This window comes from Bombina bombina, chromosome 4 (assembly GCF_027579735.1).
Source record: "Bombina bombina isolate aBomBom1 chromosome 4, aBomBom1.pri, whole genome shotgun sequence".
In the NCBI taxonomy this organism is placed as follows: Eukaryota; Metazoa; Chordata; class Amphibia; order Anura; family Bombinatoridae; genus Bombina; species Bombina bombina.
The window spans coordinates 1144849413-1144872142 of NC_069502.1; the positions used below are offsets into that span (position 1 = coordinate 1144849413).

A 22730-nucleotide genomic window follows, 5' to 3' on the forward strand; every position below is an offset into this window, starting at 1 on the left:
TTTTCTAGTAAAGGTTTAATTGTATATGCGGCCAGATCCCAATATAGTGGTAGGCAATGGACATTTATTGTCTTCACCCTTATTTAGTGATGTCATACATGTTCTAATGCATTACCAGAGATGGGCAAAGTCAGGTCAGTCTGTCGGTGGACTGTGACAGAGACAGTGGGGGATAATCAAGGTTGTGCGAGAGCTGAATAATCCAGGCAACTGACCATAGTTGGAAATGATTACGTTTGTATGGCTAAAGTGGTTTAAAACAGGACATAACATTTGGTAGGTGGACCAATGAGACAAGTATACCAAAATGTGACCATCTTGCATGATGTGTTATGGTTGGGAGCCCTGCATGTCTCATTACATTAAAAAACAGTCTTTTGACACTTTTTCTCCTCCCAAATTGTAAACCCCGACAAAGCCCCAGGCTAATTTTTTTTGTATGTTAAGATTTTATGTTGACTGTTGAGTTTGAACATAACTCGGTATCAGAAATAAAAATTTGTGAATCATATTTTTATGTATGGATCAGAACTAGAAATGTAAAAGCTATAAAAAAAAACATTTAAACATTTATTTGCTTGATATATGTGTTCTGAGGTTTCTAAGGAAGATCATTTTGTATAACATTTTTAGATGAATCAAAACAGTAAATTAGCTTTTCAAAATTTATATCTGAACTGAAAGTGTTTGATGTAATGATTAGTGCACCAAACCAAAATGTGAAAAGCTATGAAAAAAAATAACAATGCATTTGTTCAAGCATACACTATTTTTAATCTAGCAGTGGGCATAAAGGGGTGATACAGGGAATCCCAGATGAGAAGTCTGAGCAGACCAGGGAGTGAAGAGAACAAATATTAAGGATGAAGTCTAGACTGTTTGGGGTTGGGATTTGGATATTCTGAGGTGGGGTTTGAACTTGGGAGACAATCAAAATTACATAAATAGTAATTGAATAGATCAAGGAGGGACAGCAAGACACACCACTCAATTCAGGACAATACTATTAAATAAAAGTTTTTGATGATTGGGAGTTCTGATAATTTGTTGTCAAAGAACTCTTTGTTTACTACTGAAATATGGCTCTCTGTATAAGGGGTTGATTTTTTTAAAATTTGGATATAAGAAAATTGAGAATATATATCTAGACATATGCAGAATAAAAACAAAGTAGGAACAAGACTAACATACAAGAAGCCAGCTAATTCCAATATAGTGAAGCACTTTCCCTTCATGAGCAAAACTACTAACTTTTGTAGTTCAAGGCTTGAGTTAAGGCCGCATTTGTCTTTAGATTTTCTATATCATCTCTGTATTTTTTTCTTTCTTATTATATAAAGATAACAACAGGGAACATTGCAAAGCAAACTTTAAATAAAACCACACACTCCCTAAAAGGCAACATCAGAGTGCTTACTAATTTAGGATGCGATCGTCTTTTAAATCATCAGGAATATTGTACAAGGAAATAGAATTAGAAATTTACAAATAAAAAATATTAATAAAGAAAATAAATTACATTTACATTCCTTTTATATTGTCTGCACCTCGCCTAAATTTACCTCCAAAAATTGTTTGTTTTCCACTACCCCAATATGCTCAATCTAAGAACCCTTCTCCATGCTTAACAGTGATTGCCCAACCGTATTTAAATCTAGCATGTGAATTGCCATGGCATATAAAACAGGATGCGTACAGAATGAGAAGCACTCTACCGGGAACAAACAGCTCAGTAGCTTGTTCTATGGCCGGTTAACACGAGGGAGCAGCTTCTTTTACCCCAATTGCGCTTTTCACAAAGGAGAACTTTCCTGAAGTATATCAGTCTGATCCCACCAAGTAAGGTCAGTCCAACCCCCGAAATACCAGGCAATTCTCCTCTGAACAAGGAACATGTCCACCACAGACGATATTTCAGCCTTCATTGGGCTTCATCAGTAAGGAGTAGCCATATCTCTCTAAGCTCATTGGGCAAGGAGTTCACGTCTGGTTTCCCCCATCACCCTTAGGGAGACTTCCCCAGGGTCATAATACAAATCCTCTGTGAAAAGCACAATTGGGCTAAAAGAGGCTGCTCCTAGGTGGTAACTCGTCATAGAACAAGCTACTGAGCTGTTGTTCGTTCCTGGCAGAGTGATTTTCTTACTGTATGCAAATGAAACAGGATGCACATACTCAAAAGGATTTACAAGCAGTTTCTACCTGGACTGCTCTAAGGAGAAGAACCATTTAAACAAAATGACGGTTCTAAATGCTGCTAAAATATTTATTTTTATGCAGTGCTTTTGTAAAGCAGTGTATAAATGTTTTTAAACTAAGAATATATAAAACTACTTGAAATATTCCTTTAATGCTCTTCATTTGTATCTTTGAATGAGCGTATAAACATATTTGTATCAATATCCATATTGTAATACAGACAGATCTGGTCCTTATTTATTTCATCAAATTTTTTATTTTATGTGCTCTGAGCATTATGCCCAAATTACCGCTGTAAGGTAGCTAAAACTGAGGCAGTAATATAATCTCGGTGGCTCTGAGCTCTTCTGACTAATCTCTCCCCAATGTGATCTTGCACTACTGAAAAAGCAATAGAGCAGTCTGCTTGACAAGTCACACCAAACATGGAATGTGTGGCACCAGCTGGGGGATGGAGTCTGAATCTTGGACCAGCAGGTTAGCAACCAGTGTTTACAAACATTAAACAGGGGATCAGTTGTCTCAGAAATAAATTATGACACTGAGCTGCAAAGAGCAAAAATACTTGTCCCAAAATAAAACAGCCCTACAATTCTGCATAAACACGGACACTGCACTAGAAAAGATATATAACTTTGTTTTTCATTTAAAGTCTTAGTTCATGTTTGGGTCATAATGGAAAATTGTTTTTACACCCGGCAAATAAAAGGGCACCTTTAGCTTTCTGCACTATTCCTATGGTCAGTACAAAGGGTGCTTCCAAGTAACAAACATCTCCAAGAACAAAAGGATGCACTCTCCAGGATTTTTCAAATCAACACCATTTTAATAGTGTAACGTTTCAGGGTTTTATCCCCTTCCTCAGACACAAAAATATAATATAATTATATTTTTTGTCTCTGAGGAAGGGGATAAAACCCCAAAATATATATATATATATACACACATACAGTATATATATCTCACTTAAGGCATTATTGTTATTATTATTAAGCATTTTATGATATTCTATTAAGAAGTCCCTTTACATAAAATAGGTTTTCACAATTATTGTTATAGACCATGGCTGTCCAACTTCAGACATAAGGATAAGTAATTGATTTATTTATTTTTCATTTGGCTCTGTAGTTTCCTATCTTACATTATTTATCTGCCTCTATCTACATACAAAATGTATGGCATTCCCTGACAGGATATCTGTCCTCTGTCTGGAAAGCAATTCCCACAACAGTGCTCCAAAACTGTCCTACAGGATTGTCTATCTCAGTTTTGAGAGGTATACAACTGTGTCGGCACATCCGGTATACAACTGTGTCGGCACATCCGGTATACAACTGTGTCAGCACATCCGGTATACAACTGTGTCGGCACATCCGGTATACAACTGTGTCGGCACATCCGGTATACAACTGTGTCAGCACATCCGGTATACAACTGTGTCGGCACATCCGGTATACAACTGTGTCGGCACATCCGGTATACAACTGTGTCGGCACATCCCATAGCGTAGGGTGTCACAATTATATAGTGCAAAGGTGGAAAGGTATTCAAGCATAATCTCTTTTGTTTTTTGATAGTGCATATTTTATAATACAGACTATACATACTCCATAGCTTAGGGGTTTACAAACTGATTTCCAATATAGGAGCCAGCAAGAATATTTAAGAGCAAATCATACACTTTTTTTTTTTTTTTTAATAAACCAGGATTGGGTGTTTATAGATAGAATAAGGTAAAATCAAAATGCAAGCAGACCTATAGGATTGGCTCACTGGTACCCATGATTTGTCTAGCCTTATCAGAGTTCATATAATAATTATATTCTTGTATAATATGAGCAATGTTCTTTGGTGACACAAGTATAGAAAAATAATCAGAGGCTGTATAGCCCGAGCTATTGTCTTTGTAGGAACGCTTTCCCACACCTGTAAATAACTGCTCGCCGACAAGGCGATATTTTCTGTGATGAGCTTCCCTTTATCAGGTTAAAAACTGGTCAGGAGAATCATGAATGGAACAGCATTTCACAAAGAAGTCATGCAAGCTATTTCCTGGTGGGCTGCTTGGCTTTAACCATTAACTGACCTACTACCTTAGAGGAATCATTTTGCTACATCATTAGTGATGCCAATATGTTAACATTTCCAATTGATTCAAATGAAGGGCTGCAATGTATATATATATATATATATATATATATATATATATTTTTACACAAATAAACTAATTCAGCAATTGTTTTCATTGAAATTACAGAATATACAAAATGACTCTAATTTAGCCACATATAAAAAAAGAAAGAGGGTATTTTAGTCAAATTCAGCTTACAGCTGCATAACTGACTCGTACGAAAGAGCACTGTCACTTAAATATAGAAAAAAAGCCTTCATATGGATTACAAGTACTTGCAGAAAACACACCAAAAATGAAAAAATAACATTTGTTTAAAATAACTGGCATTATATAAAAAAAGCAACAACATTTTTTGAGTTAATAAATAAATAAAGCATTAAACAGCACATGCATTCTAAATTATCATGCACCTCTTTTAAAGGGATACTATACCCAATTATTTTTTTTTTTCAGGATTCAGATAGAGCAAGCAATTTTAAGTAACTTTCTAATTTACTCCTATTATCAATTTTTATTCATTCTCTTGTTGTCTTTATTTGAAAAGCAGGAATGTAATGCATAGGAGACGGCCCATATTTGGTTCAGATCCTGGGTAGCGCTTGCTGATTGGTGGCTAAATGTACCCACCAATCAGCTAGCACTATCCAGGAGTAATAGGAGTAAATTAGAACGCTGCTTAAAATTGCATGCTCTATCTGAATCATGAAAGAAAAAAACTTGGGGTTAGTGTCCTTTTAAGATGTGTTGTTGATATATAAGAAAAAGAAGAGCAAATGTTTTGATATTGTGAGCTCAGAAGATGAAGGCAACGTTTTATATTGGTTCTATGATCATAATGTAGCAAAAGAGGAGTAAGTATTTGGTTGCAGTGTCCTCCTAAGAAATGTGCAAAATGTTCTACTGTTCTAGGAGAATGTTTACATAGAAAAATAATTAAATCTGTTTCCTTTCCAATAATGCTGCTATAATCCTTTCAGTGAATGGAAACGGCTGTCACAGTGTTACACATACAATTTTCTGCACTGGGAATGACAAATTTATCTGTGGTCACACTGTGGTCACATTGTGTTTTACAAGAATAGTTTAATATTTTGTTTTATTGTAAACATTACATTGGCTTCATTTTTCTTATAACATTTTAAAAAGACAGTAAACGCCTTGAGATTTTAATATAAAATGGTGTTGTGTAGTTAAAGGGACACTAAACCCAAAATGTTTCTTTAATGATTCAGGTAGAGAATACAATTTTAAACAATATTCCCATTTACTTCTAAAATCTAATTTGCTTCATTCTTTAGAAATCCTTTGTTGGAGAAATAGCAATGTACATGGATGAGCCAATCACACGAGGCATCTGTGTGCAGCCACCAATCAGCTGCTACTGAGCCTATCTAGATATGCTTTTCAGCAAAGGATATCAAGAGAATAAATAAAATTAGATAACAGAAGTAAATTAGAAAGTTGTTTAAAATTACATGCTCTTTCTAAATCATGAAAGAAAAAAATTTGGGTTCATGACCCTTTAATAGTTTTGCAATATACTTTTAATATTGTTTGCCCCCTTTTCATGTAAAATTGTGGATTTTCTCATTCTCGCAAATTGCAATGTACACAGACTCTGCATGGCTAACCCTGCTACATATATTTCTCTAATTGGCTCCAGTAGATAATAATTGTAAAACAATTCAGTCTATGCTACCACAATGACTGTGGCAAGTCTTGTCATCTCCAGAATTAAGGCTAGAATGGCTCCTCCACATGATGCAACTGGTGGCTGGAACTAGGCTACTAAAAAAACAATTGCAGACTTGATAGATATGGTATTCTATATCAAGACAACATACATGTAATTACAAGGGATAGTAAAATCATAATTAGATAGAGCATGTAATTTTATTTGTTAAAAAGGCATACCATGAGCACTAATGCACTTCTGGGGACTAGCTGCAAATTGGTGGCTGCACATATACAGCACTTACCATGTGTTCAGCTAGCTCCAAGTAGTGAATTGCTGCTCTTTCAACAAAAGGATACCAATAAAATGTGTATGTTTTGAATCATGAACGAAAAATAGTTTTGTACAGTTATTACTGTTATAGAATATCAGCTATGCTGGTGTGTAAGTCAGCTGACTTAAAGGGCAAGTAAAATGCTTTTTATATATGCATATTATATATCAGTACTTGATAATTGTTTTAAAGAATAAATATAAAGCACAATATATATTGTTTAAAATTGAGAGACATACCACTATATTCAAATGAGCTCCTGCACTAATCAAACAATCATTGTATAGAACTGTGTTCAACAAATGTAGAGAGGAAGAGAGAGAAAAAGAGAGGAAGAGAGAGAAAAAGAGAGGAAAAGAGAGGAAAAGAGAGAAAAAGAGAGGAAGCTGTTGTCTTCCCCCGAACCTGTTTCTAACTGCTATGAACATATTTTTGTTTATTTATTACTGTATGTAGCATTATTTAATTTATTATGGTATAAAATAAAAACAATATTACAAAATGTTTTACAATAGCTAAACATAAGCAAAGAGGGTTCAAGTAGTGGGTGTGGTGATGGTGGGAATAGAAGTGGTGAGTAACATTTTGTCCTGGCTAGTAGCTTAGGAATTGAAATTTCGAGCCCTGATATATATACAGTATTTACATACACACACACACATATATATATATAATATGAAATCTTCCAGTCGGGTTAGCGCATAACTGGGTATTTGTTTCTTGTAAAATTCTGCTCCATTGAAGTCTATAGGTATAGAGGCCGAATTATCAAGTGTCTGTCGAACCTGATCCGACACTGCGGATCAGGTCCGACAGACATCGCTGAATGCGGAGAGCAATACGCTCTCCGTATTCAGCATTGCACCAGCAGCTCACAAGAGCTGCTGGTGCAACGCCACCCCCTGCAGTTTCGCGGCCAATCGGCCGCCAGCAGGGGGTGTCAATCAACACGATCGTACTCGATCGGGTTGAATTGTGGCGATTCCTTTCCGCCTCTTCAGAGCAGGCGGACAGGGTTATGGAGCAGCGGTCTTTAGACCGCTGCTCCATAACATGTGTTTCTGGCGAGTCTGAAGACTCGTCAGAAACACGGGCCCTCAAGCTCCGTACGGAGCTTGATAAATGGGCCTCATAGTGTGATCTTGCAATCCCAAGTTCTCCAGTAGAGGGCTTAACATGCATCGGGTAGTGCGCATGCGCAAAAACATTGCATTCAATCTGCAATATAAGCGCTACCCGACACGCAAACTTTAATTATTTCTAGTGCCTATAGTGTGCTAGCGGGAGAACACATTTTCGTTCAACTCATAATTTGGCCCTTTATTGGTAATTGTATGGTTTTCTCATTTGTAAAAGGCACACAATACAGGACACTTAAAGGGACATTAAACTACTGGGTACAACTAAAGTAGCGAGGTTACTACTTGCCATGCTAATGTATTTTTTTCTGTATCTGCAGATCTCTTATTTTAACCTTTTACAACTGCCCGTCAGTGACATTCTGTATCGTGACACGGGGCGCCGCCATCTTGGAGTGTTAGTATTCTCACACCCATTGACAAAAAGCAGTGCACATTCACAGGCCAGTCATATTGTTAATAAGCCGTATCATGCACTTCAGTTTTTTGCAATTTCTCTATATTATTCTTAAAGACTATCTTTTATAGGTTAAAAACAGCAAAAAATGTGACTCTTCAGTGTTTTATTGTGCAAGCTAATCCAGCTGACCAGAGAAAGGGCACTGCTTCTGACACAGTATGCTGCAATACGTGCGTACCAAGATGGCAGTGCCTAGTAATAAAGATGAAAACTTTACCAAGTAATAATGGGTTAAAATAAGAGAATGAAGGCATCTGCAGGCACAAATATAAAAACAATAGCATGATGAGTAGTAACTATAGTTCCGTAGAGGTACCACGCAATGTAAAAGGGACATGTGTTCATCTAACTCCCAGGAGGGCTTAGCTGCTTCTTCAACAAAGGTTACCAAAAGAATAAAGCTAATTAGATAACTGTTTTAAACAACTTTCCAATTCACTTCTGTTATCTCTATCTGAACCATGAAAGCAAAATTTTGGGTTTCATGTCCCTTTAATTACGCATAATGAAACAACAGGTTAATCTTATTAAATAAATGGGAGGACGCATAGAATAAGTATTTTCTTTGAAACAGCTGAACTATACCAACATGTTTATACATAGTCTGGTTTCTTTAGTAAGTTGTAGCTACTCTACATGTCCTCAATTAAGCGAGCCCAATACCAAATCTACTTAACACCACTGAGTCCAAAGTCAGTGTATTTGTAAAATAATTCTGCTTCTAGTCTCTTCAGATAAGATTATATTACTCAGCATATCTCTATATCCCAAAGAAAAATCATATAATTCTTACAGATAAAACAAATGTAACTAAAACAGTGCGTGTGTAACATTATATTTAATAACTCAGTGCTTAGAAAAGGTATTTGAATAGCCATTTGTTTAATACACATTCCTGAACAAATAGGGTTTAAAAGGCATACAGTATGAGATTGGTTTATTAAGTGGTAATGCCAGTAAATTTGGGGCAAATCACTGTATGTATCTTTATTTAGAGAAAAAAAAGGAATTTGTATTTAAAACACTATAATAATTATTATTATTAATAACAATAATGTTTGGTTAGAGTATAACCACACAGATTATACTTCTTAAAGGGATATGCATTTACCGGGAGCTAGATGAATGCATTAGGTGAGCCAATAACATGTAATAACATGTGCAGCCACCAATCAGCAGCTCCTGAGCCTACCTAGGTATCCTTTTCAATAAAGGATACCAAGATAACAAAACAAATTAGATAATAGAAGTAAATTGGAAAGTTGTTAAAAACCGCATTCTCTGTCTGAATCATGAAAGAAAAAAAAAAAAAAGATATGTTTCATGTCTCTTTAAATCTGAGCAGCACTGTGACAGAAAGATAGGGTCAAAATTAGACATTTAATTGCTGAAACTGAACCAGATTAGAATATTTTGGATCATTAGTGGCTTGAGACTTATGGAATATATATATATATATCCCACGGCAGAACATACAGTGATCTGAGATGCCATCGAAGAAAATGCAGCATGTCTGCAGAAAGAACAGAACCCATGCAAGTACTGTTAGTGCTTTAACTTTGCAGCTCTTTTCCACATTAGACAGTTCTCTTCAAACAGAGTTGTGCATCCAGAGCAAAGTGCTGTTTAAAGTTAACAGTCATATATGCAGTAGCACTGCAAAGCAGCAGTGCATTGATTATTTACTGGCTCTCAGATTTTTTTTTCAAACCCTCCCCTAGCCTTTCCCAGTCTGCAAAGCTGTTTGTTCTGAATGTAAAATGTTCTTATAAGCATTGCACCTTTTTAATTACTACATTTCTATGTTAGACCAAGAGAAAAGGAAACAAATTTATTCAAGAGACATTTTACAGTTTCATTTTTTTGTCTGCAGCTAACTTGCAATGCAATTTTCATCTACTGCACTACATTATAAAACATTAAAAATTGTTTTATTCTTTAGTTAACCAACACATTGCAATTGAACTGGTGCTTTAGTGTAACTTCCTAACTTAAAATGACCTGCAGAAAAACTTTCAATAAAAAAATTCTCATAGCAGAAAGTGAAAAAATGTTCTGCCTCTGGGGATATATATATATGCACACACACACACACACAAAGTAAAAAGAGCTACTTCAAATCAAGTTAAAGGGACATTATACACTCATTTTTTCTTTGCATGAATGTTTTGTAGATGATCTATTTATATAGCCCATAAAGTTTTTTTGTTTTTTTTAAATGTATAGTTTTGCTTATTTTTTAAATAGCATTGCTCTGATTTTCAGACTCCTAACCAAGCCCCAAAGTTTCATGTGAATACCGTCAGACACCTTCTCCAGCATGCTCCTGTTTGTGTAAAGGGTCTTTTCATATTCAAAAGAAGGGTGAGGGGGGAGTGTCTTATTTCCCACTTGCAGTGGGCTTTCCAGCTACCTTTTCAACAGAGCTAAACTGAGAGCTTCTAAGTAAGTTTTTAAACAGTTTTAGACTGGATTTTTATATCAGTATCTGTGCATCTTATTCTTTATAGTAGTTTCTATTACATGCAGTTATATGACAATGAATGTATACTGTCCCTTTAAATACTTCTAAAGTTAAACCATAGACCAGCAAGGGCTGCATTATGCACTGTAAACTATCACTAGTAGTCAAAGGGCTTAATAGCACAAAACAATGTATTCACAACATGTATACATAATATTTTGTAAAAACAACTATATAGTACACTAATCAATGATATTCTTAAAAAAAAGTCTTACTTTTTGTGCATCTAAAAATGTTCTATGTTTGGGGATAATTTCAACAGTAACAAGCTGAAGCAAACAAATGCACACAGTCGACCATAATACAAACACACGTGCACAAATTCTACAAATTTGACATTAATAGATAGATTCACAGCAGAGACTTAGTATGACATATACAGCTACTGTTTATCTATAAGAAGAAAAAAAATGTTTAAAAAAAATAGCAATAAACAGGTGAGAATGGATTTATAATATTATGTACTACTTTTTGTTTCTATTGAAGTTCAAAATACTGTGCACAGTAAACAAACAAAAACATCATGAGATAATGGCAAGTGCACAATTACAATCGCTGATGTGAAATTGCAGTATAAAAAAATAAACCAACAAAAAGGTGTTGACTGATCACACCCAAACACTTCAAGCGTGGGAAAAGCAGCTTTGAAGGCTAGAAAGAGTCTTTAACCCCTTAAGGACCACAGCACTTTTCCATTTTCTGTCTGTTTGGGACCAAGGCTATTTTTACATTTTTGCTGTGTTTATGTTTAGCTTCCTATTACTCATTTACTGTACCCACACATATTATATACAGTTTTTCTCGCCATTAAATGGACTTTCTAGAGATACCATTATTTTCATCATATCTTATAATTTACGATAATTTTTTTTATAAAATATGAAGAAAAAAATGGAAAAAACACACTTTTTCTAACTTTGACCCCCAAAATCTGTTACACATCTACAACCACCAAAAAACACCCATGCTAAATAGTTTCGAAATTTTGTCCTGAGTTTAGAAATACCCAATGTTTACATGTTCTTTGTTTTTTTTGCAAGTTATAGGGAAATAAATACAAGTATCACTTTGCTATTTCCAAACCACTTTTTTTCAAAATTAGCGCTAGTTACATTGGGACACTGATATCTTTCTGTAATCCCTGAATATCACTTGACATGTATATATTTTTTTTTTAGAAGACATCCCAAAGTATTGATCTAGGCCCATTTTGGTATATTTCATGCCACCATTTCAATACCAAATGCGATCAAATAAAAAAAATTGTTCACTTTTTCACAAACTTTAGGTTTCTCACTGAAATTATTTACAAACAACTTGTGCAATTATGGCATAAATGGTTGTAAATGCTTCTCTGGGATCCCCTTTGTTCAGAAATAGCAGACATATATGACTTTGGCATTGCTTTTTGGTATTTAGAAGGCCGCTAAATGCCACTGCGCACCACACGTGTATTATGCCCAGTGAAGGGGTTAATTAGGGAGCATGTAGGGAGCTTGTAGTGTTAATTTTAGCTTTAGTGTAGTGTAGTAGACAACCCAAAGTTTTGATCTAAGCCCATTTTGGTATATTTCATGCCACCATTTCACCGCCAAATGCGAACAAATAAAAATAAAACGTCAAATTTTTCAACATTTTAGGTTTCTCACTGAAATTATTTACAAACAGCGTGTGCAATTATGGCATAAATAGTTGTAAATGCTTCTCTGGAATCCCCTTTGTTCAGAAATAGCAGACATACATGGCTTTGGCGTTGCTTTTTAGTATTTAGAAGGCCGGTAAATGCCGCTTCGCACCACACGTATTATGCCCAGCAGTGAAGGGGTTAACTAGTTTCTCAGCTAGCTTGCTGTTTCCTCAGAGATGCCTGAGGAAACAGCAAGCTAGCTGAGAAACTAGTTGCATTTTAATACACAGTGATATATGTATACACTGTGCTTTTAAAGACCATTGTTTTAATAAAAGTGATTTTAAAACTTATCACTTGACTGAGAGCCTGTCCATGTTTGTTTGCGGTTGGAGACTACAGCCTTGACTGAGACCTGTGGGAAAAGAACAGTGAGCTGGGACACTGTGAGATTCCAGTATGCACTACTAAGCACGTGTGAGTGCTGCCACACTTGTGAGTACCTGAACATCTGTTATCACATATTTGTACACCATCTGTACTTTATTACACTAGGAGGCGCCCTTCTGTGTGTTTGTCTGCCAGTACCCAGTTTGAAATCAAATATAGTTTTTTATTAATTTTTATTTTAAAAATACTATTTTCTGTAGTGTAGCTGCCCCCCCTCAACCCCCCACCCTCTCCCAGATGACTGAAATTTGTAATATTCCCACCCTCTCTCCCACCTTACAGTTGTTCCATAGTGTAGGGTTCCCACCCGCCCACGCACCCGCCCCCATGAACGCGCACGCTCCCGCACTCGATCCAGCCACAGGGTGGCTCTCTCTGCATCAGACGGCTAAAAAGTGTTATAGCAGGATGCCTCAATATGGAGGCATCACTACTATAACATGAAAGCAGTTGGAAGTGATCAGGATCGCTTCCACTGCTTTCAAAGACCAACAACGTACGGGGTACGTCCTTGGTCGTTAACTGCATTTTTTTGCAGGACGTACCCCATACGTCGTTGGTCGTTAAGGGGTTAAAGGGACAGTTTACTCAAAAATTGTCTCCCCTTTAATTTGTTCCCAATGATCCACTTTACCTGCTGGAGTGTATTAAATTGTTTACAAGTATTTCCATTTACCTTATATTGGCATTTTAATTAGTTTATTTAGCCTGTGGTATCCCAACCTATTCTAAAAGTTTTTGGCCTTGAGGCCAAGCTGTGTTAAAGGGACAGTCAACACCAGAATTTTTGTTGTTTAAAAAGATAGATAATCCCTTTATTACCCATTCCCGAGTTTTGCATAACCAACATTGTTATATTAATACACTTTTTACTGCTGTGACTATCTTGTATCTAAGCACCTTCTGACCGCCCCTAATCACATGACTTTTAGTTATTATCTATTGACTTGCAGTTTAGCCAATTAGTGCAGTGTCTGCCACAACCCACGGGCATGATTACAATGTTATCTATATGCTTTACCTGAACTACTCTCCCCTGTTGTGAAAAGCAAATACAAAAGCATGTGATTAGAGGCGGCCTTCAAGGGCTTAGAAATTATCATATGAGTCTTCCTAGGTTTTCTCTCAACTAGAATACCAAGAGAACAAAGCAAAATTGTTGATAAAAGTAAATTGGAAAGTTGTTTAAAATTACATGTCCTATTTGAAAAATAAAAGTTTTTTTTGGCCTTGACTGTCCCTTTAACACAGCCAGTAGAGGAAATTGCACTCCCAGTGGGTTATAGAAGAGATAAGGTAATAAAATGTTAATTTTCCATTGTTCAGTATTGGTGGTTGGTTTATGGACAGATATAAGATAAAGAAGCAGGTATATGTACACAATGTGATAAAGTAATATGGTCTGATTATACCTACAAGCTCAACCCATTTTATTAGGTTGTGGCTTCAAAACACAAAATCAGCTAATTCATATACACAAATAAGCCTTAAAAAAGCAAATCTCATACATTTTATACTCTGCAGCTGGTAAAAAAATTATTGGAAACACATTAAAGGAAAAACAATTTTATAGTATACTGTCCCTTTAATGAGTCCTGGATATAAAATACCAGTTGATCTATATACAACAAAATCAATTTGTTGCTTAACTTTACCAGTGCCGCTCAGAGTACGTTTGTGGGTGCAACAGATATATATCACTTATACTCCAGACATATGAATTTACTTGTGGCCAGGAGTAATATGAGGGATGATTGAAATTTTTAGCACATAACAAATTTTTAAAAAGCTACAAATCAGATAAAAATAATACCATAATTATTTATAAAAGAAAGAAATACAAAATATAAAATGAGCAATGTTTTATTGAGTAGATACCTTTTCTTGGTTTATATGAAACCCAGCATTTTTCTTTCAGGATAGAGCATGATACTTTAACAACTTTCAAATTTACTTCTATAATCAATTTTTCTTTGCTCTCTTGGTATCTTTTGTTGAAAAGCAGGGACATATGCTTAGGAGCTGACCTTTTACTAGAGCACTATATGGCAGCAGTTTTGCAAGAATGATATCCTTCTGCAAGAGCACTAGATGAAAGTACGAATTCCTGCCATGTACTGGTGCAAATGCCTACCTAGGTATCTCTTCAACACAAATATTATGGGAACAAAGCAAATTTGATAATATAAGTAAATTGGTAACTTTTTTTTAAATGGCATGCTCTGTCTGAATCACAAAAGAAAATGTTTGGGTTTTGTATCCCTTTAAACAAATGGCATCTGCCTGATAACATTAGGGACAAATACATGGACAGTTGGACACCCAGACAGATGCATACAAGAGAACTTTCAGATTTCTTATCTTCCTCAGTAAATATTTGTTACTTGAGGATATTTCTCTTTAAAAAAAAAAATCAAAGTAAAGAAAATTAATTCTCTCTGTATCAAATATACAACGCATTCAGTTTGGAGAAGAAGTCCGGTAAAAAAAAAAAAAAAAAAAGCAGTAAGAAAGGGCAGTATACAGTGCTTGGACCCAAGGGGGGACATGTTTACTTTTGACTATGTCATGCTGGTTTAAAACTTGAATAGGTGATGTAGGGCAATATAAGGTTAGTGGTGCTAAGCCAAAAAAACACCCTTGCAAATCCTTAAGGATGGGCCTAAATTGCCTAACAGCTTAACACTCGTGTTTGTTTTAAATCAAGATTTCAGATCTCAACCTCTTTAATCAATGATATGTGCTTTAGTTTTATATTGGGAACTTTCATCTAAACAAATTAAGCAAACCATGTTATTATATAACAGAATTCTTTTAATCATAGTTTAAGGAGTACCTTTAAGCCAACACTGCTTTATCTGAGAACGAAAACAAAAAACACAGTTGGCTTTTCTGAACTTGATTGTGCAGATACCTCAGTGTCAACTGATTTAAAGGGACATGAAACCCACATTTTTTTCTTTCATGATTTAGACAGAGCATGCAATTTTAAACAACTTTCCAGTTTACTTCTATAATCTAATTTGCTTCATATCATTTGTTGAAAAGCATATATAAATAAGATCAGTAGCTGCTGATTGGTGGCTGCACATAGATGCCTCATGAGATTGGCTCACCCATGTGCATTGCTATTTCTTCAACAAAAAATATTTAAAGAATGCAGCAAATTAGATAATAGAAGTAAATTAGAGAGTTAATTAAAATTATATTATCTATCTGAATCGTGAAAGAAAATTTTGGAATTCTATGTCCCTTTAAAGCATTAAATTTGATGCCATTACTCAGTACCATCTTGCGGTGTATGAATCTTTATTTTTCCAGGCTGATAAAAATATAACCACAAATACCCTCGCTGCCTGAGAAGTCTAAATGCAATGAGAAGCAATTTGGCAGCTAAGGGGTTCATTTCTCAATTAGAAATTAGTACCTCTAATTTATTGTGAAAACAATAGATATACCTTTCAAAACCATGGGCTCTTTTCCTTCTCTTTTCAGGGACTCTAAGACAGTGTGGAGTGGTTGGGAAGGCATTACTCGGCTGGGTTCATTGGTATTATCATCATAAACTATTATCTCTTTGGAAAAGATCCTCTTGAAAGTGTCCTTGCCTTCTCTGCAGGATATCAAATCCAAAACAGTTATCTTGCCCTGTTGAAGCCTTCGCCTGCTGATTTTATCTGAACAATTAATATGAACAGCTCCTTGAATGTGACTTTTGTTATACTCCATAAAGGGTCTGCAGTCAATGATTACAGGCCCTTGGTTCAGTAAGTGTGTTTTGCTACATTTTGCTATCTTCTTGGCCAAATCATTAGGATAAATGATTTTTACATTGGCAAACTGCTTTGAAGCACCTGAAACTGGGCTTCCCACACCACCAGATGGACTCAGAGTGCCAGAATTTTCATTATTATTGACCATTTGGTTTGGTGGGTAAGTGGTTGAACCTCCTGCAATAGTGCTGGAAATTGTAGTACTGCTTATTGCCTGACTTTGGGTTTGACTGTCTTTTTCGTACGCTGCCAAAGTGCAGCAACTTGCGCTGCTGCATCCACAACCCAGAGAGCGTGCAGATCCAGTAGATGAGGGCATATACGTCAGATTAGCAGAGTTTAGACACACTACACTTGTGCTGAGGAGAGATTTACAGTTGTCCAAAGAGGTGGGATCAAGATAGGCAGAACCTAAACAAAGATTCAGATCCTGGGGTCTTACTGGTCTTGCAAGTGCTACAATAACCCTGTCGTCTAAAGGAGAAGGAGGCATGAGGAAGCTGAAATCTGCCAATTCAAGTAGAACATAAGATACCAATCTGAAAAAAAAAAGTAACAATTAAGCACATATTCAGAATTCTAACTGAAAAGATGTATGCCAGTCTAGTCAGTTTTGTAGTAACAGTTGTCACAAAACATAAAAGTAATTCATTTCTATCTGAGTGCTCTAATAAATATTTTTGCTTTGCATCAACATGAGATACAATCAGTTTGATATGTTTATTGAAGTTAAATAAGCCATTCTGACATTTGCTATACACATTCCAAGTAAAAAGAGAACTAAAGGGAAGACTTTTTTTTTATTGTAGGGATCGAAAGCAGCAAACAATAATAATAAAATAAATAAAATAATTTGTGGACGTATAGCTCAGCTATGCAAGTTTAAATAAAATTACTTTTTAGTTTACTTTTTTGCATGCAAAGTATATCCACAATGTTCTCTTAAAAATAAACTAATTTTAATGGCACTGCTGAAAGTGTTTAACACACATATATAGAATTCTGTTGGTGAACTGTGATACCCATTTTTAGACAAGATGAACTGCTTGTAAGGCCTTGGAATTAAACCAAACATATCTACAAGGCATTAGACAGTGCTTGGGTTCAAATGCCTTATGAAGGGCATGATAACAGATATCTCAGAATGCATGCCAGAACACTATCTGCATATGTGTAATATATCATTATGCTTTGTTATACTTCACCAGATCAACCAAGAAATGAACATATAATTTAAGAATTAGGTATATTTATATATATATATATATATATATTTATTATATACACACACACATTTTTTTAATTCATTATATATATATATATATATATATATATATATATATATATGTATATATATATATATATTATACACACATATACAGTATATATATATATATATATATATATACATACACACACACACATATACACACAAATATATTTTTTATTTAATTTATATATATATATATATATATATATATATATATATATATATATATATATATATATATATATATATATATAAAAATATGGTGAGATATTGTATTTGACTAAATTAAAATAAACAGAGGTGAATACAAATAAATACAAATAAATGCAATAAACATAGACATGCATTTTCTAATGACATTTCTGCATTATCCCCTTTCATAAGCAATTAATCACATATATTGCAAGAACATCTAAGAGCCAGACACTCATTCAGAAGCTCCCGTGGGCTCATTTAAACTACCTGCATGCAGTATTATAGCCGAGAAGTTCATTTTGATCCGCTGTCAAAAGTGAGCCTAATAACATCCGCATCCATGCAGCAGACGCTCTTGTGTTTTCCTCTGGATAATACCATGGTAAGGCTGCTGCTCATATTATTGGTAAAAATAAATGGATGCAATAAATCAAATATCCATCCCTCCCACTTTCTCACGTCCCAAATGCTTGAATGAAGGGAAGGCTAAGGCAGTCCAGATAGGTCAGTATGATGAATTCATGATAACTCACCTCACCCACTGCAGCAATCTCCAGCAAAGCAGTAGCAGACTATAAACAAGCCCCACATCCCCATGTGTCAGACAGATCAACTAGGTCTAGTATCCTCAGTGTTAGTAAATACGAAATAATTAAATGACAGTAACATTTCTAGCCATGATAATCATCAGGTGCCCCTAAGTGTTGATCAACATATCATCTCACTTACTTTGCAGAAATTAGTGTGCCCTTCCGGCATTTGGCTCTTGTCCTGCAGCTATTGATTTATATATTTAAAGGTTCCATTCATGTGGATCCATTGATCTCCAGCTGAAGCATTGTTACTTTCTCTTTTTCAGAGTAATGAAAGATTCTAAATGGGCGGGCATTTGGAGATGACTGACACTTTTGCGCACTGTTGAGGGGAGGAGGCTATTTGACCTCTACTGCTGTGGTATTGGCTGGAGCCAGGTGGGCGTGGTCAGAAGGTGGTTTATCAAGTGCTGGAGTTGGAATCCAGTGTTAGAGAGCGCAGCATCTGATGTCATTGAGAGCCAATCACAGGTTGTCATCCAGCCAGACTGAGCTGGTGTAGTATCAGATTCTCTATCCTTTTACTGAACCATCAGTCAACTCGTAAAACGCCTCTCTCCTTTCTTACTCTTTTAAGGTGGAAGAGATTTTGTGGTGTTGACTGAACACAAAAAAGGAAACAAAATTATAAGCATTTTGTTCCTTATAAAGGTTTTGTTTATTAAAATAATAGAGCTGATTTTAATAAAATAAGTAGTTATGTTCATATCATTTAGACTTGTTCAGCTGTATATGTTCTGCGTAAATAGAACTCATATATGTGTATGTTTCCCTGGCACGATATGTCAATTTTTATGAATCAGATTCTGTCCCCTTAAGGTGGATTAGAAAAGATGTCGGTAAACAAAATGCACATAGCGCGAAAATTGTCAGCTCCTAACACATGGTCCACTGATATTAGGGTAACTACATAATTTCAAATTTGTATTCAAATGTGGACATGCAATAAATTCAACTATACTAAATAAATGAATATATGTAAAGACAAAAATGTGTGATCCCTGGTAATTGCATCCTACAATTTGTGAATTTGATTCTTGTGCTTCTTGGATTTTGCCAACCTCATTAATGCGCCATATATAGTTAAAGGGACAGTCTAGTCAAAATTAAACTTTCATGATTCAGATCGGGCATTCCGTTTTAAACAACTTTCCAATCTACTTTTATCATCAAATTTGCCCTTTCTCTTGGTATTCTTTGTTGAAAGCTAAACCAAGGTAGGCTCATATGCTAATTTCTAAGCCCTTAAAATGAATGTAAATTTTAAACTTTTTAATCTACACTACCAATTCTCAATAAACATCTCATTGAAACCGCAATGTTTTTATTCATAAAAATTATTTTTATCATATTATAATTTATATGAGAACTTATCTCCGTTTTGAAGGATAACTCCTCCCATCCTGGACTTCCTCTATTCAGACAACATTGCGTATAGAGCTGTCCCACCTCTGAAACCCCCTTCACGACGAGGACTCCATTTGCAAATGCGTTTTAAATCGATGTCTAATATGCACATGCGTTCCCTGATCCATTGAGAATCGTTATCCGCAAAGAAAATTACATTGCACGGCAAAATTTTTATTGCAATCTCATTGCTTGTCAATCACGAATCTGCAGGGAACGCATGCGCAGTTACATCGCGTGACGTAGAAAAAAAGGGGCTGGACGCCACGGGGTGCAATCGATTATTTGTTTAAGGAATGGTCAATCACCTGAGAAATGCGGGACAAGATGGCGGGCGGAGGAATAAAGTAAGAAAAATATTGATAAATACCTTTTTATATTCGTATTTCTTATGCATTTATAAAAAAAATGATGAATTAAACTAGCCTTTATTTTACGAGATTCACAACATGAGGATGAGAGGTGACAGTGAGTTTACATTCACTTTAAAGGCCACCTTTTATATTAGTGCATTTTGACTTTTTTTACAGCTAGACAGCGCTAGTTCATGTGTACCATATAGATCACATGCTGCTCACTCCTGTGGAGTTATTTATGAGTCACCACTGATTGGCTTAAATGCAAGTCTGTCAAAATAACTGAAATAAGGGGGCAGTCTGCAGAGGCGTAGATACAAAGTAATCACAGGCGTAAAAAATGCATTAATATAACCGTGTTGGTTATGCAAAACTGTGAAATGGGTAATAAAGGGATTATCTATTTTTTTTTTTTTTTTTACAATAAACAAAAAATGATGACTTAGTTAAATCCATATATCTGCATACTGATTAAATATATGAATATATGTAAACATGAAAATGTTTGTTTGCACAGATACCATTCATCCATATTTTATTGTTTAAAAAAATAGATAATCCCTTCATTACACATTCCCCAGTTTTGCATAACCAACACGTTTATATTAATACATTTTTTATTTTCATTTGTGTGTAATAAATTGATTTGCTTTGCTAAGTAAGGTGGTTTATTCTATCTCTGGGATCTTATCTGTTTAATACATGCAGTAGACTTTTAGGGGCATATTTATCAACCTCCATATGGAGCCTGATGCCCGTGTTTCCGGTGTTCTATGAAGGGACCGAACTTTGTAAAAGAGCGACCAATGTCACTTCCTGTGACGTTTCATAAGCTGTTGCTCTCATTTTGCCCCTAATACGCATGCGTGCCAGCGTCTTCACATACCTGGCCGCATACGTCACGGGAAAACTATTTAGACTTCTGAAATTCTGAAACCATTGTATAGCGCATGCGTGGCCTTTTCTATGATAAATGGGGGTGTTTTATTAAACGATGTGTATTCAACACTGTATGTGCATAAACAATGTTTATTTAACACTGTATGTGTGAAACAGAAATAAATGTATAGTTATGTAAAAATATTTATTTAGGTTAATTGGTCCCTGCATGACAAACAGCCACTTGGATATCGCCACTGCATGTCAACATAAAGTGAAATGCTTTGAATGTATGCGTTTGAGGTTATATATAAATAAATATTTCTGAATAACTATACATTTATTTCTGTTTCACACCATAATGCACATACAGTGTTGAATAAACATCGTTTAATAAAACACCTCCATTTATGATAGAAAAGGCTACGCATGCGCTATACAATGGTTTCAGAATTTAACAAGTCTAAATAGTTTTCCTGTGACGTATGCGGCCAGGTATGTGAAGACGCTGGCACGCATGCGTATTAGGGGCAATATGAGAGCAACAGCTGATGAAACGTCACAGGAAGTTACATGGTTCGCTCTTTTGAAAAGTTAGGTCCCTTCACAGAACACCGGCGAGCCTGCAGAAGTTATGAAGCAGTGGTCCGCTATATCGGATCATGTCCGCTTGCAATATCATAAATAGGCCCCTATATTTGTATCAAAACAAATGAGACATTTTTATTTTTGTCTAATTGATTCTCTATAGTACCTTGGCTTTGCAGTGTTTTTTCTCTCTTTTCTAGTTTTTTTTTCAATAAGTTTTTTTGTGGTCATATATCTTAAAACAGATTAAATGGACTTGCATACATGTCTAGACATTTTAAGAAGGAAAAAATAAGAATAATAACAAAAAAGATACATCAGATAGCAAATATACAAAGAACACAAGATATTCATATATAACAAATCAAAAAAGAACAAAATAAAGTGATTTTCCATATTCCATGCATATAAATATATTCCTGACAAAGATGTGTAGCTCTTGATCTGGATCGTTACCAAGCCATCAAAACAAAGATAAGTTGTTCTGGACTTATATACTGTGACCATATTTTTTTGTTATTTAAGAGAAAGAGCAGAAATGATAGAGAAGAAAAAAAGAGACTATATAGTATAGTAAGACTAGTTACTGTTCTTAGAGTAAAATTATATTCCAAAACAATTTTTTAAAACCATAGGAGCTTAAAAGAAATTTAGAGACCCATATCAAAAAGTTGTTTAAACAAATTTTATATATATATAATATATATATATATATATATATATTGTACAAAAAAAAAAAAACATCAGATCTGTGTAGGAATATGTCTTTATGAATATATATATATATATATATATATATATAAATATGTATTTATGAATATATAGAAATCAAGGACGAAGAGGCGCTGTATATAAAACGTAGAAACTTTATTTGATACGATTAAAATCCAGGAAGCATCCCACAGTGATAGGTAAAAAGGCGTACCTAGCAGTGGTACGCCTTTTTACCTATCACTGTGGGATGCTTCCTGGATTTTAATCGTATCAAATACAATTTCTACGTTTTATATACAGCGCCTCTTCATCCTTGATTTCTACATTTCTTCCAGTTTACTGAGACGCTGTACCCGCCTGGTCGGGTTGCCACTGTTCACCAGGTACCTCTGCACTCCCCCCTTGTGGATGCG

At 35.2% G+C, this 22730-nt stretch overlaps 1 protein-coding gene across 2 annotated transcripts in view; it reads right to left on the reverse strand.

The window, feature by feature from the left end:
- The window catches only part of DUSP10 (dual specificity phosphatase 10), a 125982-nt gene extending 107315 nt beyond the window's left edge, over nucleotides 1-18667 (reverse strand). The window contains exons 1-2 of one of the 2 annotated variants that reach the window (XM_053712518.1): nucleotides 18510-18667; nucleotides 16001-16854 (exon numbers count right to left, since the gene is read on the reverse strand). In XM_053712518.1, the coding sequence (XP_053568493.1) occupies nucleotides 16001-16808 (808 nt within the window). In that variant the 5' untranslated portion in view covers nucleotides 16809-16854; nucleotides 18510-18667. Of the gene's footprint in view, nucleotides 1-16000; nucleotides 16855-18047; nucleotides 18187-18509 lie in introns of those variants that run through there. The other variant, XM_053712517.1, reaches the window with a different exon arrangement.
- Nucleotides 18668-22730: the final 4063 nt, after the last annotated feature.